This window comes from Microtus pennsylvanicus, chromosome 19 (assembly GCF_037038515.1).
Source record: "Microtus pennsylvanicus isolate mMicPen1 chromosome 19, mMicPen1.hap1, whole genome shotgun sequence".
In the NCBI taxonomy this organism is placed as follows: Eukaryota; Metazoa; Chordata; class Mammalia; order Rodentia; family Cricetidae; genus Microtus; species Microtus pennsylvanicus.
Window position 1 is genome coordinate 31,859,185 of NC_134597.1, and position 26,400 is coordinate 31,885,584.

The 26,400-nt window shown below is 42.4% G+C and overlaps 1 protein-coding gene across 1 annotated transcript in view; it reads left to right on the forward strand.

The window, feature by feature from the left end:
* Ift56 (intraflagellar transport 56) overlaps positions 1 to 16,200 on the forward strand; it is a 55,151-nt gene extending 38,951 nt beyond the window's left edge. The window contains exons 13-18 of the mRNA XM_075953533.1: positions 939 to 1,027; positions 2,059 to 2,142; positions 3,897 to 3,966; positions 7,623 to 7,729; positions 11,369 to 11,502; positions 13,058 to 16,200. Of these exons, the coding sequence (XP_075809648.1) occupies positions 939 to 1,027; positions 2,059 to 2,142; positions 3,897 to 3,966; positions 7,623 to 7,729; positions 11,369 to 11,502; positions 13,058 to 13,169 (596 nt within the window). The 3' untranslated portion in view covers positions 13,170 to 16,200. The remainder of the gene's footprint in view (positions 1 to 938; positions 1,028 to 2,058; positions 2,143 to 3,896; positions 3,967 to 7,622; positions 7,730 to 11,368; positions 11,503 to 13,057) is intronic.
* Positions 16,201 to 26,400: the final 10,200 nt, after the last annotated feature.

Genomic DNA, 26,400 nt, shown 5'->3' on the forward strand with positions numbered 1-26,400 from the left:
AGAATCTTCAATTTCAAAATCAGGACTTAGAAAGAGGTTCTGGGATTCATTCTTTATTTTAGACAGGGTTTCATTCTGTATACCTGGCTGTCCTAGAACTCTCTGTATAGACCAGGCTGGCCTTGAACTCACAGAAATTCACTTGCTTCCTACGTAGAACCCCAGTAGCGCAGACAATAAGAGCAACAATGAATAAATGGGACCTCCTGAAACTGAGAAGCTTCTGTAAAGCAAAGAACACTGTCATTAAGACAAAAAGACAACCTACTAATTGGGAGATGATCTTCACCAACCACGCATCAGACAAAGGTCTGATCTCCAAAATATATAAAGAACTCAAGAAACTAGACATCAAAGCTCTAATTAACCCAATTAAAAAATGGGGTACTGAACTGAACAGAGAATTCTCAACAGAAGTTCAAATGGCCAAAAGACACTTAAGGTCATGTTCAACCTCCTTAGCGATCAGGGAAATGCAAATCAAAACAACTCTGAGATACCATCTTACACCTGTCAGAATAGCTAAAATCAAAAACATCAATGATAGCCTATGCTGGAGAGGATGTGGAGTAAGGGGAACACTCATCCATTGTTGGTGGAAATGCAAACTTGTGCAACCACTTTGGAAATCAGTGTGGCGGTTTCTCAGGAAACAGGGAGTTAACCTACCTAAATTTTTTTAACTTTTGTTTTTTCAAGACAGGGTTTCTCTGTGTAGCATTGTAGCCTGTCCTGGAACTTGCTCTGTAGACCAGAATGGCCTCAAATTCAAAGAGATCCACCTGCCTCTGCCTCCTGAGTGCTGGAATTAAAGGAGTGCACCACCGCTGCCTGGCTCCTATTTCTAAATTCTACAACAACTTAAATTTTAACTAAAGACAACTTGTAGTTTCATGAATGTCTATGGTTTCTTCTCCCTTCCCCTAACCTGATTTTAGATACAATACCAGGGAGGCAGTGCATGGCTTCCTGTTTCTTCCTGCTTAAGCAGTTTGATGATGTCTTGATTTACCTCAACTCCTTTAAGGTCAGTATGAATTATCTGTGTATGTGCCTTTATGTATGAAGCACTTTACATGCTGTGTTAGATGGGAATGTAGACCGAGGCAGGAGAATTAAGAGTTCAAGGCCAAACTGGGCATGGTGGTGCAAGTCTTTAATCCCAGCACTCAGGAGACAGAGGTAGGCCGATCTCTGTTATTGGCCAGCCAAGTCTACTGAGTTCCAGGATAGCCAAGGTTACACAATGAGACCCTGTCTCAAAACAACAACAAAAAAGGAGTTCAAGGACAATCACAGCTCCCCCCAGTAAAGTTATACTTTTGTTGCTAGCCCCTTTCTCTTATGGTATTGATAACATCAAGGAATTAATATAATCCTTTTTGTTTGTTTGTTTGGTTGGTTGGTTGGTTGGTTTGCTTTTTATTTGGGTGATTGTTTTTGAGACAGTTTCTCTGTGTAGTCCTGGATGTCCTGGAATTTGCTCTGTAGATCTGGCTGGCTTTTAACCCAGAGATCCATCTGCTTTTGCCTCCCAGCTTCGAGGATTAGAGGTGTGTGCCACCACACCTTGCTTCATTCTGTAAGATTTTTTCTTTTGGGCAACAAAGTTGCTTTGAAAGTTTGGTGACCTAAGTTCAGTTCCCAGACCTCATGTAAAGATAGAAGGAAAGAGCCAGAGCTGACACCTCAGAATTGTCCTTTGACCTCCACGTGTACCATGACACACACATTACCCCACTACCACCAACACATACACATTGTTTTTTCTTTTGAGACAGAGTTGCACTATGTCACTCTGGCTGGCTTGGAATTCATCAGATAGCCCAGGCTGGCTTCAAACTCACAGAGAGCTGTCTGCCTCTGCCTCCTAAGTGTTGGGATTAAAGATGTGTGGCACCATGCCCAGCAATAATAAACTTTAAGAAGATTATTTTTTTAGTTAGAATAGCTGATGATTATTCATTATTAGTCATTATTTTACTAGTCAGTATAGCCAATGATTTTGTATTTTCCATATTGATACTCAGTATGTCCTGTTCTTGGCACATTTTGTAGAGTTATTTCTACAATGATGACATCTTTAACTTTAATTATGCCCAAGCCAAAGCTGCGACAGGCAACACCAGTGAGGGCGAAGAGGTGAGTACCTGTTTTTGTTCTTTTTAAGATGGTCCAGGTGTGCACACTTTAGGCTCCTCTGTGAGTGCAAGGCCAGCCTAGTCTACAGAGCGAGTTCCAGGACAAGCTCAAAAGCTACACAGAGAAACCCTATCTCAAGAAAAGAAAAGAAAAAGGAAAGAAAGGAAGGAAAAGCTCCAAAGCTACACAGAGAAACCCTATCTCAAGAAAAGAAAAGAAAAAGGAAAGAAAGGAAGGAAAAGCTCCAAAGCTACACAGAGAAACCCTATCTCAAGAAAAGAAAAGAAAAAGGAAAGAAAGGAAGGAAAAAGGAAGAAAGAAAAAGAAAGGAGAGAGAGAGGGAGGGAGAGAGAAAGAGAGAGAGAGAGAGAGAGAGAGAGAGAGAGAGAGAAACCCTGTCCAGAAAAACAAAAAACAAAATCAAAAGATGACACTTATTTGGGTGCCTGCTTTTAAAAGCTTTTGAATGATCATATCTGAAAGAATCCTTAGCTTCTTCTCACTAAAATAAAATGGCCAAGGGTAAAGGACTATTATAAGTTGATTTAGCTAGGGATTGATACCCCATTCCTATAAACCCAGCACTTAGTAGCATAGGATCCTGAACTACATAGCAAGACCCTACCTCAAAAAACCAAAACACTTCAGAGAGATGGCTCAGTGGGCCAAAAAAGTAGCTATGCAAGCCTGCTGACCCAAGTTCATCCCTGGAACCCACATAAGAAAGCTGGCTATGGCAGCATTCTTATAGAGGGGAGGCAGAAGCAGGAGAACTACCTGGAAGCTTGCAGCCAGCCTGGGGTGCAGCACTTGCAACAGCAAAATGAAAGGCCCTGCTTCAGCAGCGTGGGAGATAAGAACAAGCTTTTGAAAGTTGTTCTCTGACCTCCATGTGCCCATCGTGTTAAACATGCACCATATACTCCTATGTGTGCAAGCACACACACAAACACACATACACAGAGTAAATAAATAATTTGTTTCATTATGGTTTACATTAAAAAGTACAATATCCCAGCTACAACCCCCCTCCCCCTAGCTGGGGTGTGGGCAATGGAGGAATATGGGTCAGGGTTTAAATTTGTCTAAACACTAGGAATTAGAGGTCCTGGACCCTCAGTCTGTGAGACTTTATTTGCTGAGTCAAGTAAGAGCCTAAGTCTGTGGTCATGAAGGTTCTCCGCCACGGTCACACTTAAAACTATTTGGGAAGACTATGAAGAAAAGAATGGGGTACGAAGAGACTGGAAATGTGTTTCTAGAAATTTGTATGTCATAATCTCTTTTGGAAATCTCTACATTGTAATCAAAAGATTGTCATTTAATATTTGGTACATGAGTAAATGTGTTTTTTTAAAAAAAATTAAAAAAAATAAAAAGTACAATATCAGGCTAGAGAGATGGCTCAACCATTAAGAGCACTTACTGCCTTTGTAGGAGACCAGGGTTTAGTTCCCAGCACCTATATGGTGGCTTACAACTGCCTGTAATCCAAATTCCAGGGGATCTGACACCTTCTTCTTCTGTGGGTTCTTGCATGTTTATGGTGTGCATAAATTCAAGTGGGCTCACATGCATACATATAAATAATAAGTCTTAAAAATACAGTGTTGGTCAACATATAAGTTTTATAATAATTGTGTTTTTCTTTAACTTCAGTTTTGCTAGCAAACAATAAGGCCTGGTCTAGTTGATTGTGTCAATTTTTATTGTTTACCCGGCCTCACGTTTACTCCCTTTCTTTTCTCTCATAGGTCTTCCTTTTGATCCAAAGCGAAAAGTTGAAAAATGATTACATTTACCTCAGTTGGTTAGCTCGCTGCTGTAAGTTATCTTTCTCAACATCACAACAAGGATCCTCTTTTTTTTTTTTTCCATTAAGTAATCTGGAAAATCACGTCAAGCATTTTCTCCACTTTTGTGTTGTGTAGAGTGAGGAGACACTGGAATGAAGGGCTGTGTGGTGCGAGCTGCCATGTGAATGTGATGTGATTAGCTCCACCATTCCACACTGACTACCGCCGCCAGTGCAGCAAATGTCAGGTTCTTTCAGCTCTGTTCAAGCTTGCAGGCTTTGTGCTCGGTGCCATTAGAGAAATGGTGCTGTCACGCTGGTTTTACCTTTTCATTTGTCAAGCCTGAAAAGTGGCAACATGTCAAAATGTAATTTCTGTTCATTGCTCACCTGTAAGAAGTCTCTCAGATCACTTTTTCTTAGATTTTTTTTTGCATATATTCACTATACGTAGTGCCAGGTTTCATCAAACAACTTCAAGTATATCACACACTCTGACCATATCCACCCCACATACCCTCCCATAGTTTCCTCCACTCCCCATCTCCTCTGCTTTCATGTCCTATGGAGAAATGGTCTTGTGAATCTGTATAAAATCTAGGATTTACAAACGAGAGAAAACATTTATTTGCCTGAGTTTTCATATGTTAATATGATGTTCTTAAATTGTATGTTTCCTAAAACATGACATAATTTTATTGTTCTTTGTATTGTGTGTGTATACTTTATCTGTTCATCTGCTGGTGGGCACCTAGGCTATTTCCCCAGCATGGCTATTATGAATAGTGCAGAAAGAAACATAGCTGTACAGGTGCCTGTGATAGAAAGACCTGGAATGCTAGTGTAGTTTTATTCGAGACAGTTTTGCTTTGTTGTTTTGTGGTGCCAGGGATCAGTCTTGGTCCTTGTGTGGGACAGGCCGGTGCTGTACTGCTCTAACCCAACCCCCCATTGTGAGATTTTGAGGACCTTTGATAACAAACTTTTGAACCTGTTGGACTAATTTATAGTCCCACCAGCGGGTATCGTCCCTTCTCTCCACACTCTCCTTACTTGTTTTGTTTGATGGCCATTCTGACAGGATGAAATGGAATCTCATATGGTTTTAATTTTCATTTCTCTGATTGCTAAGGTTGGTGGACATTTTTCATATGCTTACTGTCCATTTTACTTTATATTTTCAGAACTGTTAATTTTTTTTAGCCCATTTGTTGGTTGGGTTATTTAAATGGGGTATTTTGAGTTTTTGAGCTCTTTACATCAGCTACATTGCTAATGGTATTTTTGCCCTGTCTGTAGGCTGCGGCATCACTCAGGTGATTCTTTGGCCACACAGGAGCTTCTCAATTCGTGACGTCCCATTTGTTAAGTCCTTCGTGTGCTTTTGAGAAAGACCTGCTTATGCCTCTATCTGGGAGTATTTTCTCTAACAGTTTTAGCGTTTCAGCTTACTGTAGGTCAAGATCTCTGATCCACAGGTTTAAGTAGAATGAGAGATAGGGATCTAATTTCATTCCTCTGCATGTGGATGTCCACTCCCCAGCACCATTTGTTGAATATGTATTATCAATATATTTTCCCCAATTTATGTCTTGAAACTCTTGTTAGGCCATAACTGTGTAGATTTAATTGTGAGTCCTTTATTCTGTTCAGTTGAGTTATATGTTTGCTTTTGTGCCTGTACCTTTTTTTTATTATTTTTTATTTTTTTGGCTTTTCGAGACAGGGTTTCTCTGTAGCTTTGGTGCCCGTCCCAGAACTAGCTCTTGTAGACCAGGCTGAACCTGAACTCCCAGAGATCCGCCTGCCTCTGCCTCCAGAGTGCTGGGGTTAAAGGCGTGCACCACCACTGCCCGGCCTCTGTACCTTTTTTTTATGTCCATGTGAATTTTAGTATTTTTTCCCCTTTTTTGTTACTGTGAAGAACAACATTGGAATTTTTGTGGCAATTGCATCGAAACTGCATATTGCTTTTGGTAATATAGCCATTTTTATTTTGCTGACTCAATACCACTGGGGCTCTTTCATTTTTCTAGTGTCTTTTTTTTCTTTAGTGCTTAAAATTCCATTGTGTAGGTTTCTTACTTCCTTGGTTAGGTTTATTCCCAGTTGCTATTATGTGTCTTTAAAGCTATTATAAATGGTATTGTTTCTCTGATTTCTTTCTTGGGAATGTGTTATTGGTATATAAAAAAAACTACTGTTTTTTTTTTCTGGTTGATTTTTATATACTGGTAGAAAGGGTTAATCAGATTTTAAAGTCTTCTGGTAGAATTTTCAGAGTTTCCAGTGTGTAAGATCATACCTGTAAGTAGGAATAATTTGACTTCTTTCTTATTTCTGTTGTTTTATTTGTCATATTGCTCTAGTTAAGACTTCAAAGAATAAGAGTAGAGAAAAGTTTTAAAATTTTAAAATATTTTAAGGGGTGGAGAAAATAGACACCTTTGTATCATTCTGGGTTTTAGTGGAAAGTCTGAGTTTCCCCCATTTAATGTTTGCTGTAGGTTTTCTCTCTTGCTTATTTACCATTCTTCTGTGGTTAATTTTTCCTATGCCTCCATGGATATGTTTGTCTCCTTTCAGTGTGTATGTTCCTCCCACAATTTTTTTTAGTTTGTATTTATCATGACAAGTTTTTCTTTCTTCAGTTATGAAGCATGGCTTTGCTGAATATACTAACCTGGGTTGGTGATAATAATAAAGACAATAAGCCGGGCGATGGTGGTGCACGCCTTTAATCCCAGCACTCGGGAGGCAGAGGCAGGTGGATCTCTGTGAGTTCGAGACCAGCCTGGTCTACAAGAGCTAGTTCCAGGACAGGCTCCAAAGCCACAGAGAAACCCTGTCTCAAAAAACCAAATAAAATAAAATAAAATAATAATAATAATAATAAAAGATAATAGTCTGAGAATTTGATATATGTCATTCCATAAACTTTTAGAGTTTCTGTTGCAAAACTTACTCTTGTTTGATGGAGTTGTCTTTTTATATATTGCTTTATGCTTGTCCCTTGAAGCTTCTAATGTTCTTTTGGGCCCTATATGTTTAGTGTTTTAACGATTGCATGGGAAGTTCTTTTCTGGTCCTATCTTCTTGGCATTCTAAAGGCCTCTTGTGTCTAGATGGGTATCTCTTTCCCTAGACCTTCACATTTTCCTACTGGGATCTTATTGAATATATGTCTGTGCCTTTGTCTTCAAGTCTCTCTCTTCTATGCCCATGAATCATATATTTAATCTTTTAATCATTTCATATATCTCATTTTTTCATCTTCCATTAATACTTTATATTTATTGCTATATGAATTTTCTAATCATGGTATTAATCATTCTCTAAAGGACTAAAACAGAGACTGTTACACACACCCACACACACACACACTTAATGCACACACACATACATATATATATATAATTTGCTATACTGGCTTCCGAGCTAGGTTACAGCACCCAATCAGCTGGCAACCTTCTGTTACTCCAGCTTCAGGGCATCCAGTGCCCTTTTCTGCCTTCCAAGGGTACACACACACAAATTAAGTTTAAAAAAAAAGGTGGCACACTTTTATAACCTCATCACTTGAGAGGCTCAAGGTTGAGGCTGGAGGCTCGAATTGAGCAATAGCTTAGGTAATATCTTGAGACATTGTCATAAATATAAATAATATACTTGTTTCCTTTTGTAGATATCATGAACAAAAAACCGAGACTAGCTTGGGAACTTTATCTCAAGATGGAAACCTCCGGCGAGTCCTTCAGCCTCTTACAGCTCATTGCCAATGACTGTTACAAGGTGAGCTTGTGTGATGGGAAGGGAAACAAGATCAGTGTCACGATTCCTCAGCTAAACGTTAGTCCTAGAGACTGACTAGCTATTGGTGAGAGATTGCCACCCTTTTTATGAATTACATGAACTCAGGGATGGGCGAGTATTCCAGAGTCTCATGTGCGTATGAACGATGTTTAGAAGGAGGCCTCTGATTTCTAAGGCCATGAAAGCTCAGCTGCTATCTAGGTAGAAATATTTAGCTGATGGACAGAATTTTGGTTCTGAACTTGAGAAACATGTCATCCAGAAACAGATCAGGACTCACCATCAGCATTTACATTCTGTTAGCTAGGTGTGGTGGCACATACCTCTGATCTCAGCACTTGGAAAGCAGAGGCAGGAGGATCACTACAAATTTGGAGGCAGCATAGTTTCAAGACCAACCAGGTTTACCTAAAAAGATCCTGTTTTAGAGAAAGAGAAAAATGGAGCCCTCAGAATCAGTGAGATTATGGGCTGGCAAGATGACGTATTGATTAAAGGCACCTGCCACTAAGATGCCTGATGATTGAGTAAAGTCCCTGAAACCCACATGGTGGAAGGAGAGACCAGTTCCTGAGAGTTCTTCTCTGACCTTCATGCACACACTGTGGCACACAGGCACTCACAGACACAGACACATACGCACACACTGTGGTACACACACGGGCATGCACACACGCACACACTGTGGCACACGGGCAAGCATACACACTCGGGCACACATACACACTGTGGCACATGAGCACTTACACAGAGACACACACGCACACACTGGCACACGGGCACTCACACACACATGCACACATTGTGGCACACGGGCAATCACACACACACACCTTTTCCTGCCTTCTCAGCCTGTGTCTCTCCCTCCCTCTGGAGTTGTGAAGCTGGGAACATAGGTGAGTAGTAGAGCATTTACCTACACCATGCTTCAGACCCTAAGTTCAACCCACAGTGCCACAATAAAGAAATTAATTTATTGATCTCAGTTCTATGGATAAGAAACATTTTTCATACTCTTTATGGGGAGGGCATCATCGATCTCAACATCCAAACCAAATTCGGGAGGATCCCCACTTTTGTATAGTGATCATAGTAAAAACAAATTGGTCCCCAGATTAATAAGGAATATCATATACATTATGCTGAGTAAAGAAAACTTTTGTGTTTTATAACATATATAAAAACATTCTTGAAACTATAACATTATCAATGACAATATTATCAAGAAAAGATTGGTGGGCTGGGTGTTAGGGACGCTCAGTAAACAGGGAAGGGCCTGAAGTCACTGTGGGCTGGAAACAAGGGAAATCTCTGGTGAGGGAGGAATCTGGATCTTGGAAGTGGAGGACCTTGGTGTTCCACTCAGGACTGTCACCTCAGCGGTGCCTACGGAAGCTTCCTGGTTCAGATCTTTTCACTATAGCTGTAGAAGCGATAGGCACTGGGAGGAATTGTGAGAGGCACAGGAGACACCATCCTGTCTGTGCACCTTCCTATAGATCTGTAACTATTTCACAATAAAACTGGGGTGTTAATGGCTGGAGAGAGGGCTCAGCAGTTAAGAGCACTTGCTGCTCTTCCGGAGGACCCAGATTTGATTGCCTTGGTGGTTCACAGCCACTGCAGCTTCAGTCTCAGGATCTGATGCCTCCTTTGGACATTCATGGGCACCAGGGGCACCAGGCATCCACACTGTCTACAGACATGAATGTGGACGAAACAACCCTACATGTAAAATAAAGCTAAAACTTGGCCAATGAGATCATTGTGTGGGTAAGACACCTGATGCCTACCCTGACAGCCTAGTGTGATCCCCGGGACCCCATGGCAGAGAGAAACAACTCCCACAAGTTGTCCTCTGGCCTCCATGTTTGCATGACATGTGTGCAGGTAAACAAACAATGAAATAAAAACATACAAATAAAATAACCTTACAAAAGTAAATAATTAGTACTATATGTGATAGTATAGATGGATGTTAAAATTTTGAGTCAAATTCAAGACAAAGTATTTTATATAGATAAAATTCTGAGAGGCAAAATTTGATGATATCATTTAAAATGCAAAGAGGGCCAGTGAGATGATTCAGCATTTAAAATTCCTGGCTTCTAAGCATCGCGAATCTCAGTTTGATACCTGGGACCCACATGGAAGGAAAGAACCGGCTACCACAAGTTTTCCTCTGATGTCTACACATATAAATAAATAAATCACACATATTCCCCCAATACAACATTTAAAAATCATTTTAAAAGTATAAAGAAAGTCTAAGGATTGAGCATGGAAGTGGGAACAGCAATTGCTGCTTAGCAATGAAGAAGCAGGGATTATTGTCAGGTGATATGCTAAAGGTCTTGTTCTCCACATCCCATGGACCTGGGTGCTTGGTCCACTTGTGTTCACACACAATAAGTTGTACCTATTTCGCACATGGCTCTACCTGTGTTATCTAACATATTGTGAAGACAGAAAGGTTAGCCCTGAGAAGAGGAAGAACACTTGTTTTGCGACACAGGAAGAAAGATGGGACAAGGGAAGGGTATTATTTGTTCTGTGGGGAGAAAGTTTGTGCTTTCCTTGCCGTATAAAGCCTAGAATGTCAGGAGGCTGAGGCAGGCAGATCTCTATGAGTTTGAAGCTAGCCTGGTCTACAAGAGCTAGTTCCAGGGCAAGCACCAGAGCTACACAAAGAAACCCTGTATCAAAAAACAAAACAAACAAACAAAAAAACAATTAACAAAAAAGTCAATATAGTTCCAGGACAGGCTCCATAGCTACAGAGAAACCCTGTCTTGAAAAACCAAAATAAATAAATAAATAAAGCCGAGAATACAGTATAGACTTAAGGACCTGGTCAATGGCTGAGGAGGAGGCTGGAGGGGTAACTACATCAACAGTGAGTTGGATCACCCAGCAACTAGGAACCTTAAGAGCCAACTCAGTTGTGCTCAGCATGTCCCATGAGGCCAAGGGAATGCATCATGTCTTTGGGAAAGATGTCTGTCGAACTGAATTAAGAGATTTTTGTGCTTAGACTTGGCACTGCCCAGAAATTCTAAGCATTTAAGGTACTTGGGAAAAGATCAGTCTTTTGAGTTGTATATGATCAGATTAGGGTAATGTATTGAAAAGACTTGAAAATACCTAAAAACAAAACAAAAACAGCTATTGGTTTCTCACAAGAGCAGACTAGAATGAGAAGAAATAACAACTGTCTTGATGGCATTGTAATTCAACAGTATGTAGACAAAATGTTCTATTGCTGAAAGAAAGGGCATGTGGCTTTAAACAGACCTATACACTTAAACTGTGGTCCTCTTATTTTGGACAGGAATTGAAATGCACCTAAGTTGCTACCTCAAAGTGGTGTGTGTGTGTGTGTGTGTGTGTGTGTGCGCGCGTGCGTGTGCACGTGCGTGTGTGTGCGCGCGTGCGTGTGCGCGTGTGCGTGCGTGCGTGTGTGTGCACGTGTGTGCGTGTGTATGTGCGTGTGTGTGTGCGTGTGTGTGTGTGCATTTGCTTCATCCTGTTCTGTTCTTGTTCTTTACTTTGTATATTTCATTGTGTTCCACCTCTTGTCTAAATGTCAATGCTACTACCATGCTTTGTTCTGTGCAGATGGGCCAGTTCTACTATTCAGCCAAAGCTTTTGATGTCCTAGAGAGGCTGGATCCCAACCCTGAATACTGGGAAGGCAAAAGGGGCGCCTGCGTGGGCATTTTCCAGATGATTTTAGCTGGGAGAGAACCCAAGTAAGTACCCAATAGATGGAGGCACCCTGTTCAAGCACGCCTGCGACAGGGTGCCTGTGGAAAGTGTGGGGAGAAAAACGTTGAGATGGCAATATTTTTGGTATGATCATTTCTTCCAGAAATGTCTTATTTTATGGAATCAAATGATTATAAGTCACATATACTGGGGACACTAAGCATATGAGAGCCTCCAAATCCAGGGCAAGGTGTACATCTGACTCCAGATGAACAGCTATTTCCATAAACAAATGTCATTCACATCTCCACTCTCTTCTCTGCCTATTGGCTTTTCCTTCTGTTGTCTAATTTAGGCCTCAAAGAAATAGGAACAGAGTAGACGTGGTTGATAATTCTGGTTTTGCTTCTGCCTTCTCATATTCCAGGAAATGCAGAGGTATTGATTATGTAAAACTAAGATGCTTATATTTTATGTGAATAAAAGTTAAAAAACTTAAAAATAAATTCCTAGCACATGGGATTCTGAAGCAGAATTGTGGTCTCAAGTCCAGAAAGGCTAGCCTCCGCTAAAATTCATTTATTAGTTCAGCGCTCTAAAAATAACTCTACACAATATATTCATCGCTTACTGCATACACAGAAAAATGTAATACTCTTTTTAAGCAAATTACCAAAATTTGCTGGGTGGTGGTGGAACACGCCTTTAATCCCAGCACTTGGGAGGCAGAGGCAGGCGGATCTCTGTGAGTTCGAGGACAGCCTTGTCTACAAGAGCTAGTTCCGGGACAGGCTCCAAAGCCACAGAGAAACCCTGTCTCGAAAAACAAAATTATCAAAATTTACCTACTGCCATGTGTCTATTTACAATACCAAATAAAAGCACTTAGGTAGGTTGTTCCTCAGAGAGAAAGGGATAGAAAACAAGACTACAAGGGGAGCCACAGACAATCAGCTGCCAATGTTCTGAAGAGACAGCAGGGAAGCTTCAGATCGCCTCACCTAAAATCCAAGCCTTAATTTTAATGAATTTGGAGCTCGAGATGGCTCGCGGTTAAGAACACTTGCTGCTTAGTCATGAGGACTGGAGTTCGAATCCCAGCACATATGTCAGGCAGCTCATAAATGCCTATAACTTCAGCTCCAAGGAGGAAACTCTTCTGTCCTCCTTAGGCACCTGCATACATGTACAAATACACTCACACAGACCTACACAAAGGGACTGGTCTTGTAGACCAGACTGACCTCAAACTCACAAAGATTCACCTGCCTCTGTCTCCCGAGTGCTGGGATTGAAGGCATGAGCCACCACTGCCCGGCAAGTTGAGATATTTTTAAAGTGTAAATGCTATGTATTCACCAATTTTCAGTCCTTACTGCTATTCTCATCTATATTTTTAATATTTGTGAACCCTTTCTAAACAAATCTGTTGAAGAAGCCACCCTTGGCTATGGGTTAGAAAACTAGCAACTCTGTAATTGGTTTATGCTCAGTGTAGGGCCCATGAGCAGGGATGCCTCACTCGGATACAGTGTAACAGTGAGAGACTGTCAGCTTTCCTTCTCTATTGAGACAGTGTCTTTTAAACCCTTTCCCCAGAGAGACCCTCCGAGAAGTGCTACACTTACTGAGAAGCACGGGAAACACCCAAGTGGAGTATATCATCAGGATCATGAAGAAGTGGGCCAAGGAGAACAGAGTGCCTATCTGAACAGCTGAGCCCCAGGCCAGGGACCAGTTTCCTCTCACATCACATTGGAACTGTTTCCTGCACTTGAATATGTGGTCCAGGACCCTGTTTGCCTGACATTTGTTCCTTGCTGTTAGCACATCAGGATGAGAGGCGGTACATGTGGACTCACATCAGGATGAGAGGGGTACGTGTGGACTCACATCAGGATGAGAGGCGGTACGTGTGGACTCACATCAGGAGGCACAGATCTCCCTGTTCTTTACTCGTGTAATCTAACATGCCTTTCTTCCAAAATCACTCAGAATACTCATATAATTCCTGGCTTTGAAGAGTAGATAATAGTTTTGTTTTTCTTTTTCTGTTAGCATTTCAGGAAATTTTCTCCTAGCTGCAGTGACAAGTACTTTCATACTAAAGAATTACTGTCATTTGATCATCTTCCATCATCTTGTACATTAGCTCGTCCATGAAGAATGCATCTCTGAGTCCTGGGAGAAGTCTTCCCAGCTGTGTGAGTCTAAGGATGGCCATGAGACTCTCTACCACGCTGTGCAGTCGGCAGCAGAGAATAGGCTTAGAGATCACTCAGTAAGTGAACTCCGATTATAGCTTATTACAGTGAGGCAAGTTGAGTGGTGTAAATTTTTAAAAGGCGAGGGAAAAGAAAAATGTAGCAAGTTGCTACTGCCTTGTATTTAGGAAACAAAGCCAGGGCAAACTTCTTCATATATCAGTTGAACGAACAGCAGTTTGAACATAGGGCTGCAAAGGTTTTTATAAAATATATGTATTTTTTTTTGTTGTTGTTTGATTTGGGTCATTTGAAACAGGGTTTCTCTCTGTAGTCCTGGTTGTCCTGAAACTCACTTTGTAGACCAGGCTGGCCTCGAACTTGGAGATCTACCTGTCTCTGCCTCCAAAGTGCTGGGACTAAAGGTGTGCACCATTATCACCCGGCAAATTATATTGCACACACATGCACACATAATAGATTAATACAGTTATAAACAAGGGTCCCTGGACGAAAACTCCTAATGGCTAACATCTCCATTATATCTCAGCCTCATGTCTCTGAGCTGTCATTACGGAACCCTCGTCATTCTACAACCAAGTATTCTTGGGTCTATGTCCCACTTTCAGAGAACAGACACATCTTTTCCTCTATCAGATCACCTTGGTTTCTATGCCCTGTAATGTTCTTCGGTAAGTCTGAAGTGCAGTGTCATGCTAGAACACGCAGACTCATCCTCAGGGAGCAGAGAGTGGGTGGGGAGAAGGGAGGAGTTTCTGGAAGCAGCACTGGTTCTTCCCCATGCCCTGGCCTCCCGCTGCAGGTGGCATGGTGCTGCACAGCAAGAAGAGGGGGCCCGTTCAGAGAGACCAGCCAAAGCAACGGGAGCCAAAGCAACGGGAGCAGCGGCTGGACACAGCCTTCCCCTCTGGCCAGCCCCAAGGTGGTCTGCAGCTCTGCTCAGAAGAGGGCCAGTGTGCATCTTTTACATAGGTCCAGATCTGATCAGTGCGGAGCACAAATCACAGTTCTGGTCTAAAAGAACTTCAGGAAACAAAGCCGTTTTATGACAAGAGTGTCTTGTTTTCTTGTTCTGTTGTTCCTACTTTTTCAATTACAGCTGGTTCTCACTGTCAAGAATATTAGGTGGGTCAGATACGGCTGAACTTGGTATAGTTCTGTGAAACATTCTTGTAAAACTTAGGTTACTCAAAAGGAAGCAGAGTAGCGGGAGGGCGGATGAACCCCTGGGGCTATGGGCATCTTGCCATGACCCGTGTTCAGGTCTAGTTCTTCATTCACGCTGGTGTACTTCCCAGTGAGGTTTTTCGAGTTTATTACTCAGTAGTCTGAAATTTTCCAGTCTTGAGGGAAGGATGTCTATTCCCCCAACACCAGAACTTTAGATTAGTTTTTAAAGTTTTTAATCTACAGGCTTGAGACAGAAACATGAAGGCTAGTTAAAACGAAGCACATGTAATTCTGTTAGGAGGGGTAATTGCTTCTGATTGTTTCGACAGGGCTCCAGGCTTCATGGCTGTGTTCTCTCACAGATGACAGCCCAGGATGGGGAATGTGTAATGCGCACAGTCTATAACATCAATGTACTATTTAAAATCTGTAGTGCATACTTAGAAATGGAAAAAAACCTTTTACAATTATTTTTGTATTGCAAAAGAATTATATACCATTGTACTATATTTAAATTAAATTTTATTTTTTGTTCTTTTCGTGTGTGTTTATGTTTATATAGGTGTGCTTGCATATGTCGAGGTCAAAGGTCAAGTTGAGTGTCTTATCTCTTTCCACCTTATATTTTTAAAAGATTTAGCTTTCGTTTTATGTATGTATGTGGATTTGTGCACATGAATGCAGGTGCCCACAAAGGCCAGAAGAGGACATAGTTCCTTTGGAACTGGACTTATGTGAGCTGCTTGCCATGAGTGCTGGGAACTAAACTGTAGTCTTCTGCAAGAGTATTTGCTCTTAACCACTGAGCCATCTTCTAGCCTCCTGACCTTATTTTTTGAAACTGGGACTCTCACTGAAACTGGACTTGCTCATTGGCAGTGCTGGCTAGCCAGCATGATGCTGGGTTACTCCTATGTGCTGTCTTCTCCTCCCTGGCTGCTGTGGTTATGGGCACATGCTGGTATGCTTGGTTCTTACATGGGTGCTGGAGACCTGAACTCAGATGTATTGCATAGCAAGCACTTTGCTGACTGCGCCATCTACCCAGCCCTATTATTTGGTTCTCATCATGATATTTTTTGCATACATGTATGTCTGTGTGTGGGTGTCAGATTCCCTGGAACTGGAGTTACAGACGGCGTGAGCTGCCATGTGGGTGCTGGGAATTGAACCCGGATCCTGAGGGAGAACAGACAATGCTCTTAACTGCTGAACCATCTCTCCACTCCCTACCTGTGTCTTAAATGTGTCATATGTAAACATGTGAGCCCCAGAAACTTCTTTTTTTTTCTAGATGATATTTTTTTAATTTATTTATTTATTAAAGATTTCTGTCTCTTTCCCGCCACCGCCTCCCATTTCCCTCCCCCTCCCCCAACTAAGTCCCCCCCCCAGCCCGAAAAGCAATCAGGGTTCCCTGTCCTGTGGGAAGTCCAAGGAACCCCCACCTTCATCCAGGTCTAGTAAGTTGAGCATCCAAACTGCCTAGGCTCCCATAAAGCCAGTGCGTGCAGTAGGATCAGAAACCCATTGCCATTGTTCTTGAGTTCTCACAGAAACTTCTTAAATATAATCTTAATGTCAGCCAGGTGGTGGTGGTGCAAGCCTTTAATCCTAGCACTTGGGAGGCAGAGTCTGGCTGATCTCTGTGAGTTTGAGGCCAGCCTGATCTACAAAGCAGATGCCAGGACAGCCAGGACTGTTACTCAGAGAAACCCTGTATTGAAAACACACACACACACACACACACACACACAATCTGAATGTCTTATGTACACCTAAAGGCTGCCCGGGGGTTTAGGCTAAGCTCAGGTGAGAGGGCAATGCACATGGACTGTGGATATATTTTTTTTTTCAAGACAGGGTTTCTCTGTAGCTTTGGAGCCTGTCCTGGAACTAGCTCTGTAGACCAGGCTGGTCTCGAACTCACAGAGATCCGCCTGCCTCTGCCTCCCGAGTGCTAGGATTAAAGGCGTGCGCCACCACCGCCCGGCCTGTGGATATATTTTATTTGTTCTATTCTATATACAGGGCCTGTGTGACCCTGGCTAGCTCGGGACTCACAGATCCACGTGTTTGCCTCCTGAGTGCTGGAATTACAGGCACAAGTCACCAGGATTTGCTGCTTGTTCAAGTTCTTTTAGTTTTTATTGACTCTTCTTTTAGACGGTGGTCTCATGCAACCCTTAAGTGGAGGATGACCTTGAACTTATATGATCTTTCTACCTCCACCTCCCAAGCACTGGGATCACAGGCCTGGGCCATCCATCATTCCAGGTCATTTGAGTTCTTTAAGACACAGCATGGAACCAGGCATGGTGGTGCACCTTTAATCCCCGCACTCTGGAGGCGGAGTCAGGTGCATCTCTGAGCTTGAGGCCAGCCTGGTCTGAGAAAGAAGAAACAACATGCATGCCCTTCCATACTAGCTTTCACAGGATAGCCTAGCAATTCCATTTTTTAGCTACTTGTCCAAGAGACATTCTATGCAATCACAATATGCACAAGAATGCTACTTTGAACTGCTATTCTCAGGAGCAGCCTGAACACAATCCCAGTAGCTCTGGATGAGAGAATAAACTGTGATGTCCCAGTGGAATATTATACAGCACACATTACAGGCGCTTGCAGCAGTAAGAGTGAACCTTAGCGATACTGAGCTTTACAGAAATAACCTTCCTGAAGTTAAAGATGATTACAGTGGACACGAATACTAGAAAGGAAACAGGAGGATGACCACAGAGGTCAATACAGGTTACCAAGACAGGGAGCCAGGAGCTGGCATGGGGAGAGGCCACATAGGCTAGCAGCCAATTCTAGTTTTCATGTGGCTGCTGAGTCACAAGCAGAGTTAAGGTTGCAGAAAAAAAAAAAAGAGTTACTGTAGCATGAATTCTAGTTGTCTTAATTAATCAATCCCCAGAGTCAGATACAGGGGTTAAAGCTGAAGATCAGAGAAGCAGAGCCGTCAGCCACTAGAGAGACCTTTCACCTCTACCAATGCTCAGACTGAAGAGACTATCTAGATTGCCTAGACTGCACTGTGTCTCCACCAAACCTCAGACTCTACACTCCTGTGAGTTCCTGTCTCTTCCCCTTTACACTCCTCTCTCCACCCAGCCATATCGCTCCTGTCTCCACCTCCCTAGTGCTGGGATTAAAGGTGTGTGAGTCCCAAACACTTTCATGCTACAAGTTACTAATCAGCCAGCCTTAACATATGGAACTATCAGGATTGTCTGCTGGACTTGGTGTAATCACAGAGGTCCTTAAAAGTGGAAGTGGGGAGCCAGGTGGTGGTGGCACACACCTTTAATTCCAGCACTCAGGAGGCAGGGGCAGATGGACCTCTGTGAGTTGGAAGCCAGCCTGGTCTACAGAGTGAGTTCCAGGACAGCCAGGGCTACATAAAGAAACCCTATCTTGAAAAAAAAAGGTGGGGGCGGGGGGAATAGAAGTGGAAGTCCAAAGTGGCAGCTTAAGGACATCTCAGCCAACGCTGCTGGCTCTTGAGATGGAGGAAGAGAGCTAGGAGCCAAGGGCTGAAGGTTTCCAGAAGCTGGTGCTTCCTCTGCAGCTTCCAGACAGGCCTACCATCCTGCCAAGGACTTAATTTTAGCCCAATTAGGCCTATTTTCAGACTTTGACTTTGTAAGATTGTTGCTTTTAGTCAGTGGTCTCTGTAATTTGTTAGCAGCCACAAGAAACTAGCACACCATTAAAACAATTCTAGGCCACATTGCTAAGTAGAAAAAGTGGGTTACAAAATACCATTTGATGTTGCCCCGGTTTGAATGTATCCCTGGAAACTCCTAGATTAGTTCCCTTTTCCTGTGTTTACATGGTAATATACCTTAAGGATGCTATGAACAGAGCCTATCTTCTGTCCTCCACCAAAAAAGGACCAGCAAGAAGCCACAGCGCATGGTGGCACACACTTTGATCCTAGCACTTTGGAGCTAGAGGCAGGAAGATAAGGGGCTCAGGGATATTCTCAGTTATATAATAAGTTTGAGGGCAGTCGTGACTACATGACCCCGCCCTTAAAGATTTCAGGCTTATTTTATGTGCATACATGCGTGTCTCTGTTGGTTTGTACAAGTGAGTAAGGTTCCCTCCGGGGTAAGAGGAAGGCATCAATCTCCTGGGGATGCAATTGCAAGCAGTTATGAGTCACTCGCTATAGGTGCTGGGAACCAAATTTGAGTCCTCTGCAAAAATAGTGCATACTCTTAACTGCTGAGCCATCTCTCCAGCCCTGAAAACCTTGTCTTTAAAGGCAAAGGGAGCTAGGTGTGGTGACACACGCCTTTTATTCCAGCACTGAGAGGAGACAGGTGGATTTTCTGTGATTTCAAGGCCAGCCTGGTCTACTCAGCAAATTCTAGGCCAGTCAGGGCTACACAAAGCAAACACATGTCTCAGAAATAAGATGAGGGCTGGAGAGATAGATGGTTCAGAGGTTAAGAGCACTGACTATTCTTCCAGAGTTCCTGAGTTCAATTCCCAGCAACCACATGGTGGCCCACAACCATCCATAATGAGATCTGATGCCCTCTTCTGGTCTGTAGGCACACATGCAGAGAGAACACTGTATACATAACAAATAAATAAATAAATAAATAAATAAATATTTTTTTTTTTAAAAAAAAAGATGAAGCAAAGGTGGGGAGGAGGCTAGCAAAAACACCCCAGAAACAGGCACCTTGTTTTGAAATTTGGACCCCTGAGCTATGAGAAAATGTGTTTCTGTTATGTCCTTATTTGCAATCTACCAAGTCTCCAGTTGTGTACACAGCACAACACAAAGGCATGGCTCCATTCCTGTGTGTTGACATGTACGTGTACAGACTTCAAGAGCAGTACCTACACAGTTCAATTTGGACTTTTGCTAATATGTCTCTGTTAGGAGCTAGGGATGTAACTCGGTTGGAAGAGTGCTCACCAAACATGCATGAGGCCCCAGGATCCATCCCCCCAGCCCTGTACAAACCAGGCACAGTGGTTAACTCCTCTAATACCAGTACTCTTGGGAAGTGGATGCAGGAAGATGAGAGGTTCAAGGTCATCCTTAGCTACATAGTGAGTTTAAGGCTAGCTTGGGCCACATGAGAACCCATGTTTAAAAAAATAAAGCAAGGCAAAACATTACCCCTCTAATAGTTACTGAACTGGAAGAGTTTTTGCTATTGTTTTTGTTTAACAAACAAAAGACAGAAGTAGGCAGTTATAGGTGTAGATTCAATGGTAGTGATATGTCTATTAGCTGGGTTTTATTGTACAGAGCATCACTACATTCAGCTCCAAGACCCACTGATTCCAGATTAGGTTCACAAGTGTGTATGACCTATGCACACATAGAGAAGAGAGTTTGGAGGCAGGTTAGATGTTAAAGTGAAGCAAACAATTATAAAGGTGTTTAGGGGAGGAAAGATGTTGCTACTTCATGGTTCAGCCATAAAATATATGGTTTACAAGACTGTAGGCAGGGACTGGAGAGAGGGCTCAGGGGTTAAAAGCATACGTTGCTCTTGCAGAGGACCAGTGTTGGTTCCCAGCACTCATATGGTGCTCACAACTATTACTAACTTCACTTCCATGGGACTCAGTGCCACCAGACAAGCATGTGAGCACATGTAACATGCAGACTGAACACTCACATACATAAGACAAATCTTGAAGAGTAAAACAACAAACAACTGTAAGCAACAAACACTGACTCAACCAAAGATGGATTCAACTGTGTTAGGAGATGGGATGTGTCCTCATGTAGGGATGGTGTATGTGTAAGAGAAGGACAGTCAGGGAGACGGCATAGGAGTGGATGGAGAGACAGACACACATAAAAAATACAAAATCTTCCTGTTTGATTACGATATGACAAATGCAACATTTTAACATCCAATTTCCGTTCTAAGATGCTGGGTAAGCAGCAGGACCTCAGAGATACAAGAGTATTTGACCAGAGCATCTCCTAGCTGTTTATCAAATGAAGGGTAAATCCAACTCCAGGGCCAGAGGGTGGATGCCTGCCACACACACACAATCCCATGTGCCCCACCAGCAACCTTCCCAGGAAAACTCATGTTCCTCAAAGGCTAACCAAAGCAAAAACACAACACAGGTTAGCATCTGTAGGAAATGAGCACAAGCGAGAAACAAGAAAAGTAATAAAACCAAAATTAAAAAGGGGGCAGGCAGTAGTGGTGCATATCTTTAATCCCAGCACTCAGGAGGCAGAGGTGGGTGGATCTCTGTGAGTTTGAGGCGAGTCGGTTAGCAAAGCAAGTGCCAGTACCATTACACAGAGAAACCCTGTTTGCAAAACCAAAAGAAAAAGTGATCAGGGTGGAGAGATGGCTTAGCAGTTAAGGAAGCTTGCTATTTTACCAAGGACCAGAGTTTGGCTTCCCAGCATTCACAGTGGACTAACAATGGCATGCAACTATAGCTTCAAGGGGTCTTCTAGTTTCTAGATGCCCTCTTCTAGTTTCTGTGAGTACCCGCACACACATGGTACACACACAGACACATACATGTAAATCAAATAAACTAGATATTTTAAGCTATCACTTGAAAATTAGTACGTGTGTGAAAGTTGTAACGAAGCATTTTATCTGGACAGAAAGGTAGACAGTAGATTTAGTACATTAGTATCATTTACTAGTAATAAGTCTAGTCACAGGCATGGGTATACCTTATAGTAACAAGTTAAAGTACAGAGAAAAACATTAACATTGTAGACAATGTCCAAAGAAATTGAGAATTGGGGCTGAAGAGATGGCTCAGTGGTTAAGAGCACTGGCTGCTCTTCTAGAGGACCCAGGTTCAATTCCCAGCACCCACATGGCAGTTCACACCTGTCTGTAAGTCCAGTTCTGGGGGATCTGACACCTTCACAGCAGTGCACATAAAATGAGAGTTAAATAAATTATTGAAAAAAAGAAATGAATAATTAAGGCCGTTTTAAATTTACCTCTAAAAATTTACCACACTACACAAAAACATAAAGCATTAAAATTATCAGAAGCAACATATACAAAAACCAGGAGTCTTTGACAGAGGTAAAGGAGAAAGAATGACAGACCAAAGTGGTATGTCTCTGTTCAAACACACTTCTTGTTCGAAACTGCATATGGGTTATGTCGTCTACTAAAACAAAGGGACTGGCAGATCAGATCACAAAGAAGTCCAACTCTGAGCTGCTTGCTCTTACTGAGAACAAAGTAATTCATCAACGCTTGCAGGAAAAAAAGAAACAGGCAGTGGTACAACTGGGAAAATGCAAATAGAGAGAGAGCAGGTGCCATAATCAAACAAGGTTGGATTCAGGTCAAAATCATTAAGCAAGTCAAAGAAACGCACTTTGAATGATAAAGGCTCTGTTTCCTGATATAACTACAATGGTTATGAATATGCAACAAAGGAAAGGAACCAATGTTCAAAAAGCAAAAATGATGAGACAATGGCAGCCCATAAAAGGTGAAATAAAAATGTAAGTAAAGCCAGCAGGTAATCTAAACATTGTTGCAAATGAGCAATAGATTAATATGCCAAAGAACAGACCTCTCCTTCAAGGACTCATGGGCCATTCACTAAAACTGACTGCATGCTATGCCACAAAGAAAACATCACTTCCAATGTATCATGCCCTGTTTTAAGCATTTCACAAATATCAGCCCACTTAACTTTTAAATTATTGCATACATTTACTTTGTGTGTCTGTGGGGACATGTGTTCCCACATGCGTGATCATCAGAGAACAAGCTGGGGAGATGTTCTTGTTCTTCCATCCTTGGGTCCTTGGGCTTGGCTGGAACCACTTTTACATTATGTATATTATTGTTATTCCCACTTTGAAATTGGGAGACTGAGACACAAAATGCTTAAGTGACTTTGTGTAAAGGTCAGAGGGTGTGACAGTGAGCAGCAGAGGTAGAGTTAGTCTCACCCTGTAGTTTTAATCTCAACACTGGAGACCCTCTCCTCAGGAACCTCAGCAGTGTATTTTTAAAAAGCTTTCTTTTTATGTATTTGTGTCTCTCACATCATGCATTTCGATCCCATTCATTTCTGTCACTTCGTATCCACTCTCTACCCTTGCAATCCCCTCTCAAAATTGTTTTGTTTATTTTTGGTTATCAAGACATAGTTTTTCTGCATGGAAACTCTGAAATTCTCTCTGTAGAGCAGTCTAGTCTCAAACTCACATAGATCCACCTGCCTCTGCTTCCAGGTGCTGCTGGAATTAAAAGGCATGCACCACCAATGCTCAGTATGTGTATTCTGTTGTTGTTTTCAAGACAGAACTTCTCGCGAAACAGTCCTGGCTCTCTTGGAACTCACTCTGTAGACCAGGCTAGCCTTAAACTCACAGAGATCCATCTGCCTCTGTCTCCTGAGTGCTGGGATTAAAGGCGTGTGCTACCACTGCCCAGAAAGTATGCGTATTTTTTAATCACAAAGCAGAAGTTAAAACTAAAACCAAAGAAACTAGGTACTTACTGTGCTATCAGCAAGTTTTACTCTATGTTATGCTAGGCACTTAACTCTGGGCTTCTGGAATGCTTGGAGACATCCTTCCATAAACTACCATCCCAGCTCTTAAAATATTAAAATAAAGGAGAAAAAAAAGCAACAAATGCCTAGATAAAACCTTCCTAACTTTGAAGTAAAAGAGGCTCTCCAAACTAGATTCATGTTACACCCTGGAGACAAGGTCTTAAGACCTTACACCAAAAACCAGGGAAAAAAATGAATGAGGTGACATTGGGATCTTGAGAGATTATAAAAAGATTATTGAAATAAGCATAAGGATTCCACAAGAAAGACTAATCAACTCCAAAATTAATTAAGCTAAAAATAGAAGCCATATGGTGTTTCCTGCCTAGAATCCCAGCACTCAGAAGTCTGAGGCAGGAGGATGAGAACTTGAACCCAGTCTGGACTGTACACAGTAAGATGTTGTCTCAAAGAAAATAGAAAAATGATAATAGTAACGAAGTGTGAAGGAGCTGGCTTTGAAAAAGAATTTCAAAGTAAAAAAATATTTTAAATCAGTAAAATAAATGAAAAATCCTTTACATCTCACCAATCAAGTTGGGAAAGAAGAAAAATATACAGAATGTTGTAGCTGTTTGGTCTGCTCAGTGGACTTATCTGTCATGTGGCCCCACGGGCAGGGGATTCCCCCAAGCCCAGCTGTCCTGAGGTCATAAGAGCCAGGGAGCTGTCCTTATTCCTCATCAGCTGCAGCACTCAGGAGAGTGGCCCCTGCACCTCCACTGGACAACACAGCAGAGCTGGCCCTGAAGGTGGAGGTGTGAACGAACCAGCCCTGAGGATGTAAAAGCCAGACTACTGGCCCTGCTGCTAGCTCATTGCTGCCAGGTGTGAACTTGCTGGGGAACTCACCCTGGTGGTGAAGACAGGAGAGAGCTGGCAGGTTGAGCGACCATGTAACTACCCAGGCCCAGGGTTAAGTGTTGGCCCTACCCCAACATCTGCCCCATCTGTGATGGGCTGGAGCACAGGTGTTTGTGTATGAGGTGGGGTGGGGGGGCTACAGGATCTCCATGACACAGGGCAGCAACGGGATGTCCAGGAAGAGTCCCAGTGTTGCTAGTGTAGCAGAGACCAGGGGCCTCAAACCAAACTAATGATTTTTTGAAATGAACACTGTACAATTCACACTGCAGCTTCCATGACAAGTTTCCCTTTCTTCCTTCTTTACCTTAAATTTTGTTTTCTTTCCTTTTGAAGTAGGAGGGGAGAGGCTGCAGGGGCAGAGGGCAGATGAGAGGGGGTAGGAGACAGGTGGGATCAGATTTATGATGTGAAAGACAAAGAATAAATAAAAAAGAAAGTTAAAAAAAAGATGGCTCAAAGGGTAAAGGTACTTGCCACTGAGGATGTAGGACCACACGGAGAGAGCCCACTCTTGTAAATTGTCCTCTGCTTTCCATTCCCCCTCTCTCACACACCTAAATAAACTGTAATAAAATACAGCTCTTTGATAAATCCACAGAATTGGGAGTTAAAGCACGTGTGCAATTGACAGGTATTTCTAAATTGCCACACGCAAAGGTTATTCCAGCAATAAAAGGAAGTGATTATTTCTCCGCATCCTCAGCAGCTCAGTACCACCCATTTCTACCTCCTTCATCAACCTAGCTGATCAAAGAGCATCTCAGGACAGCTTTTCCTCTAGTGTTACCGAAGGTTTATGCTGGAGCTGGAAGCAGCATTTCACTTGATACCTGAAAAGAACAAAGTTTTGGGGAGCAGACACTTCCTGTTCTATACTGCAGCAATTTAAATACTATGAAACCCATTTTCCTATCACGTTTGGCAGAACTCCCCCATGAAACTGTCTAGTTTCTAGACTTTGTGCTTTGCTGGTCTGTGTTGTTTTCTGAGAGGCCAGCTCTTTAACATCATTTTTTGTTTGTTTTCAAGACAGGGTTTCTCTGTGTAGGCTTGGTTGTCCTGGCACTACCTCTGCAGACTAGGCTGCCCTTAAACTCACAGAGATTCTCCTGACTGACTCCCGAGTACTGGGATTAAAGATGTGTGCCACTACCGCCCAGCAACATAATTCTTGATTTGGCTTAAATTTTCTTTCCTTTCATGAGTTATGTTGTATTTATGTTTTCTTCTGTGAGTAAAAAAAGTCATCACCTTTTAAACACAAGGCATTATGGGCAATTTTGTCCTACAGTTTTGTGTTATAGGGCCTCAGAGTAGCTGCTTGTCAGGCTCCTGGTCGTTCCTGGAACAGCATCCTTTTGCCTAAACTCCATCTACCTTAGCAGAAGCCAGGCCAGCAGGCCTTTTCTGGCAGCTGACTGATTTGAGGATTGCCACCGACACAGTCAATTATTGGTCCTTCCCTGGGGTTTGGGGATTAGATTACGGGTTTCAAGTTTTTAATCTGGACTGGCCTATCCAATAACGATGCTAAAAATAAGCCGGGTGGTGGTGACGCACGCCTTTAATATCAGCACTTGCCAGGCAGAGGCAGGTGGATCTCTCAGTTCAAGGCCAGTCTGTTCAACAGGAGCTAGTTCAAGAATAGGCTCCAAAGCTACAGGAATACCCTGTCTTGAAAAGCAAAAACTTAAAAAATAATAAAGGAGAAAGGAGCTAGGGAGATGGCTCGATCAGTAGAGTCCTTGTCACACGGTAGACTTGACAGAACTGGAAAATTAGCTGACTCCTTTATCACTGTGTCACTTTAAATTATTTTCCATTAGCTTTTGGGTTCACTTTTATCTAAGATTTATTTTTTAGTTATTGAGTCCATTTGTGTGTGTTTCTGTCTGTGGGGACAGGTGCCTGTGGAGTCTACAATAGCATGTCAGATCCCTTGGCGCTGGAGTTTTAGGCAGCTGGGAGATGCCTGAAGTGGGTGCTGAGAAGTGAACTCAGGCTCTCTACAAGAGTAGTACTTGCTCTTAAACACTGAGCCAAATTTCCTGCCTCTGTTCCATTTTTAATAATATTTAATGGCCTGCTCTGTCACCTCTACTTGAGCTCATCCCTGGA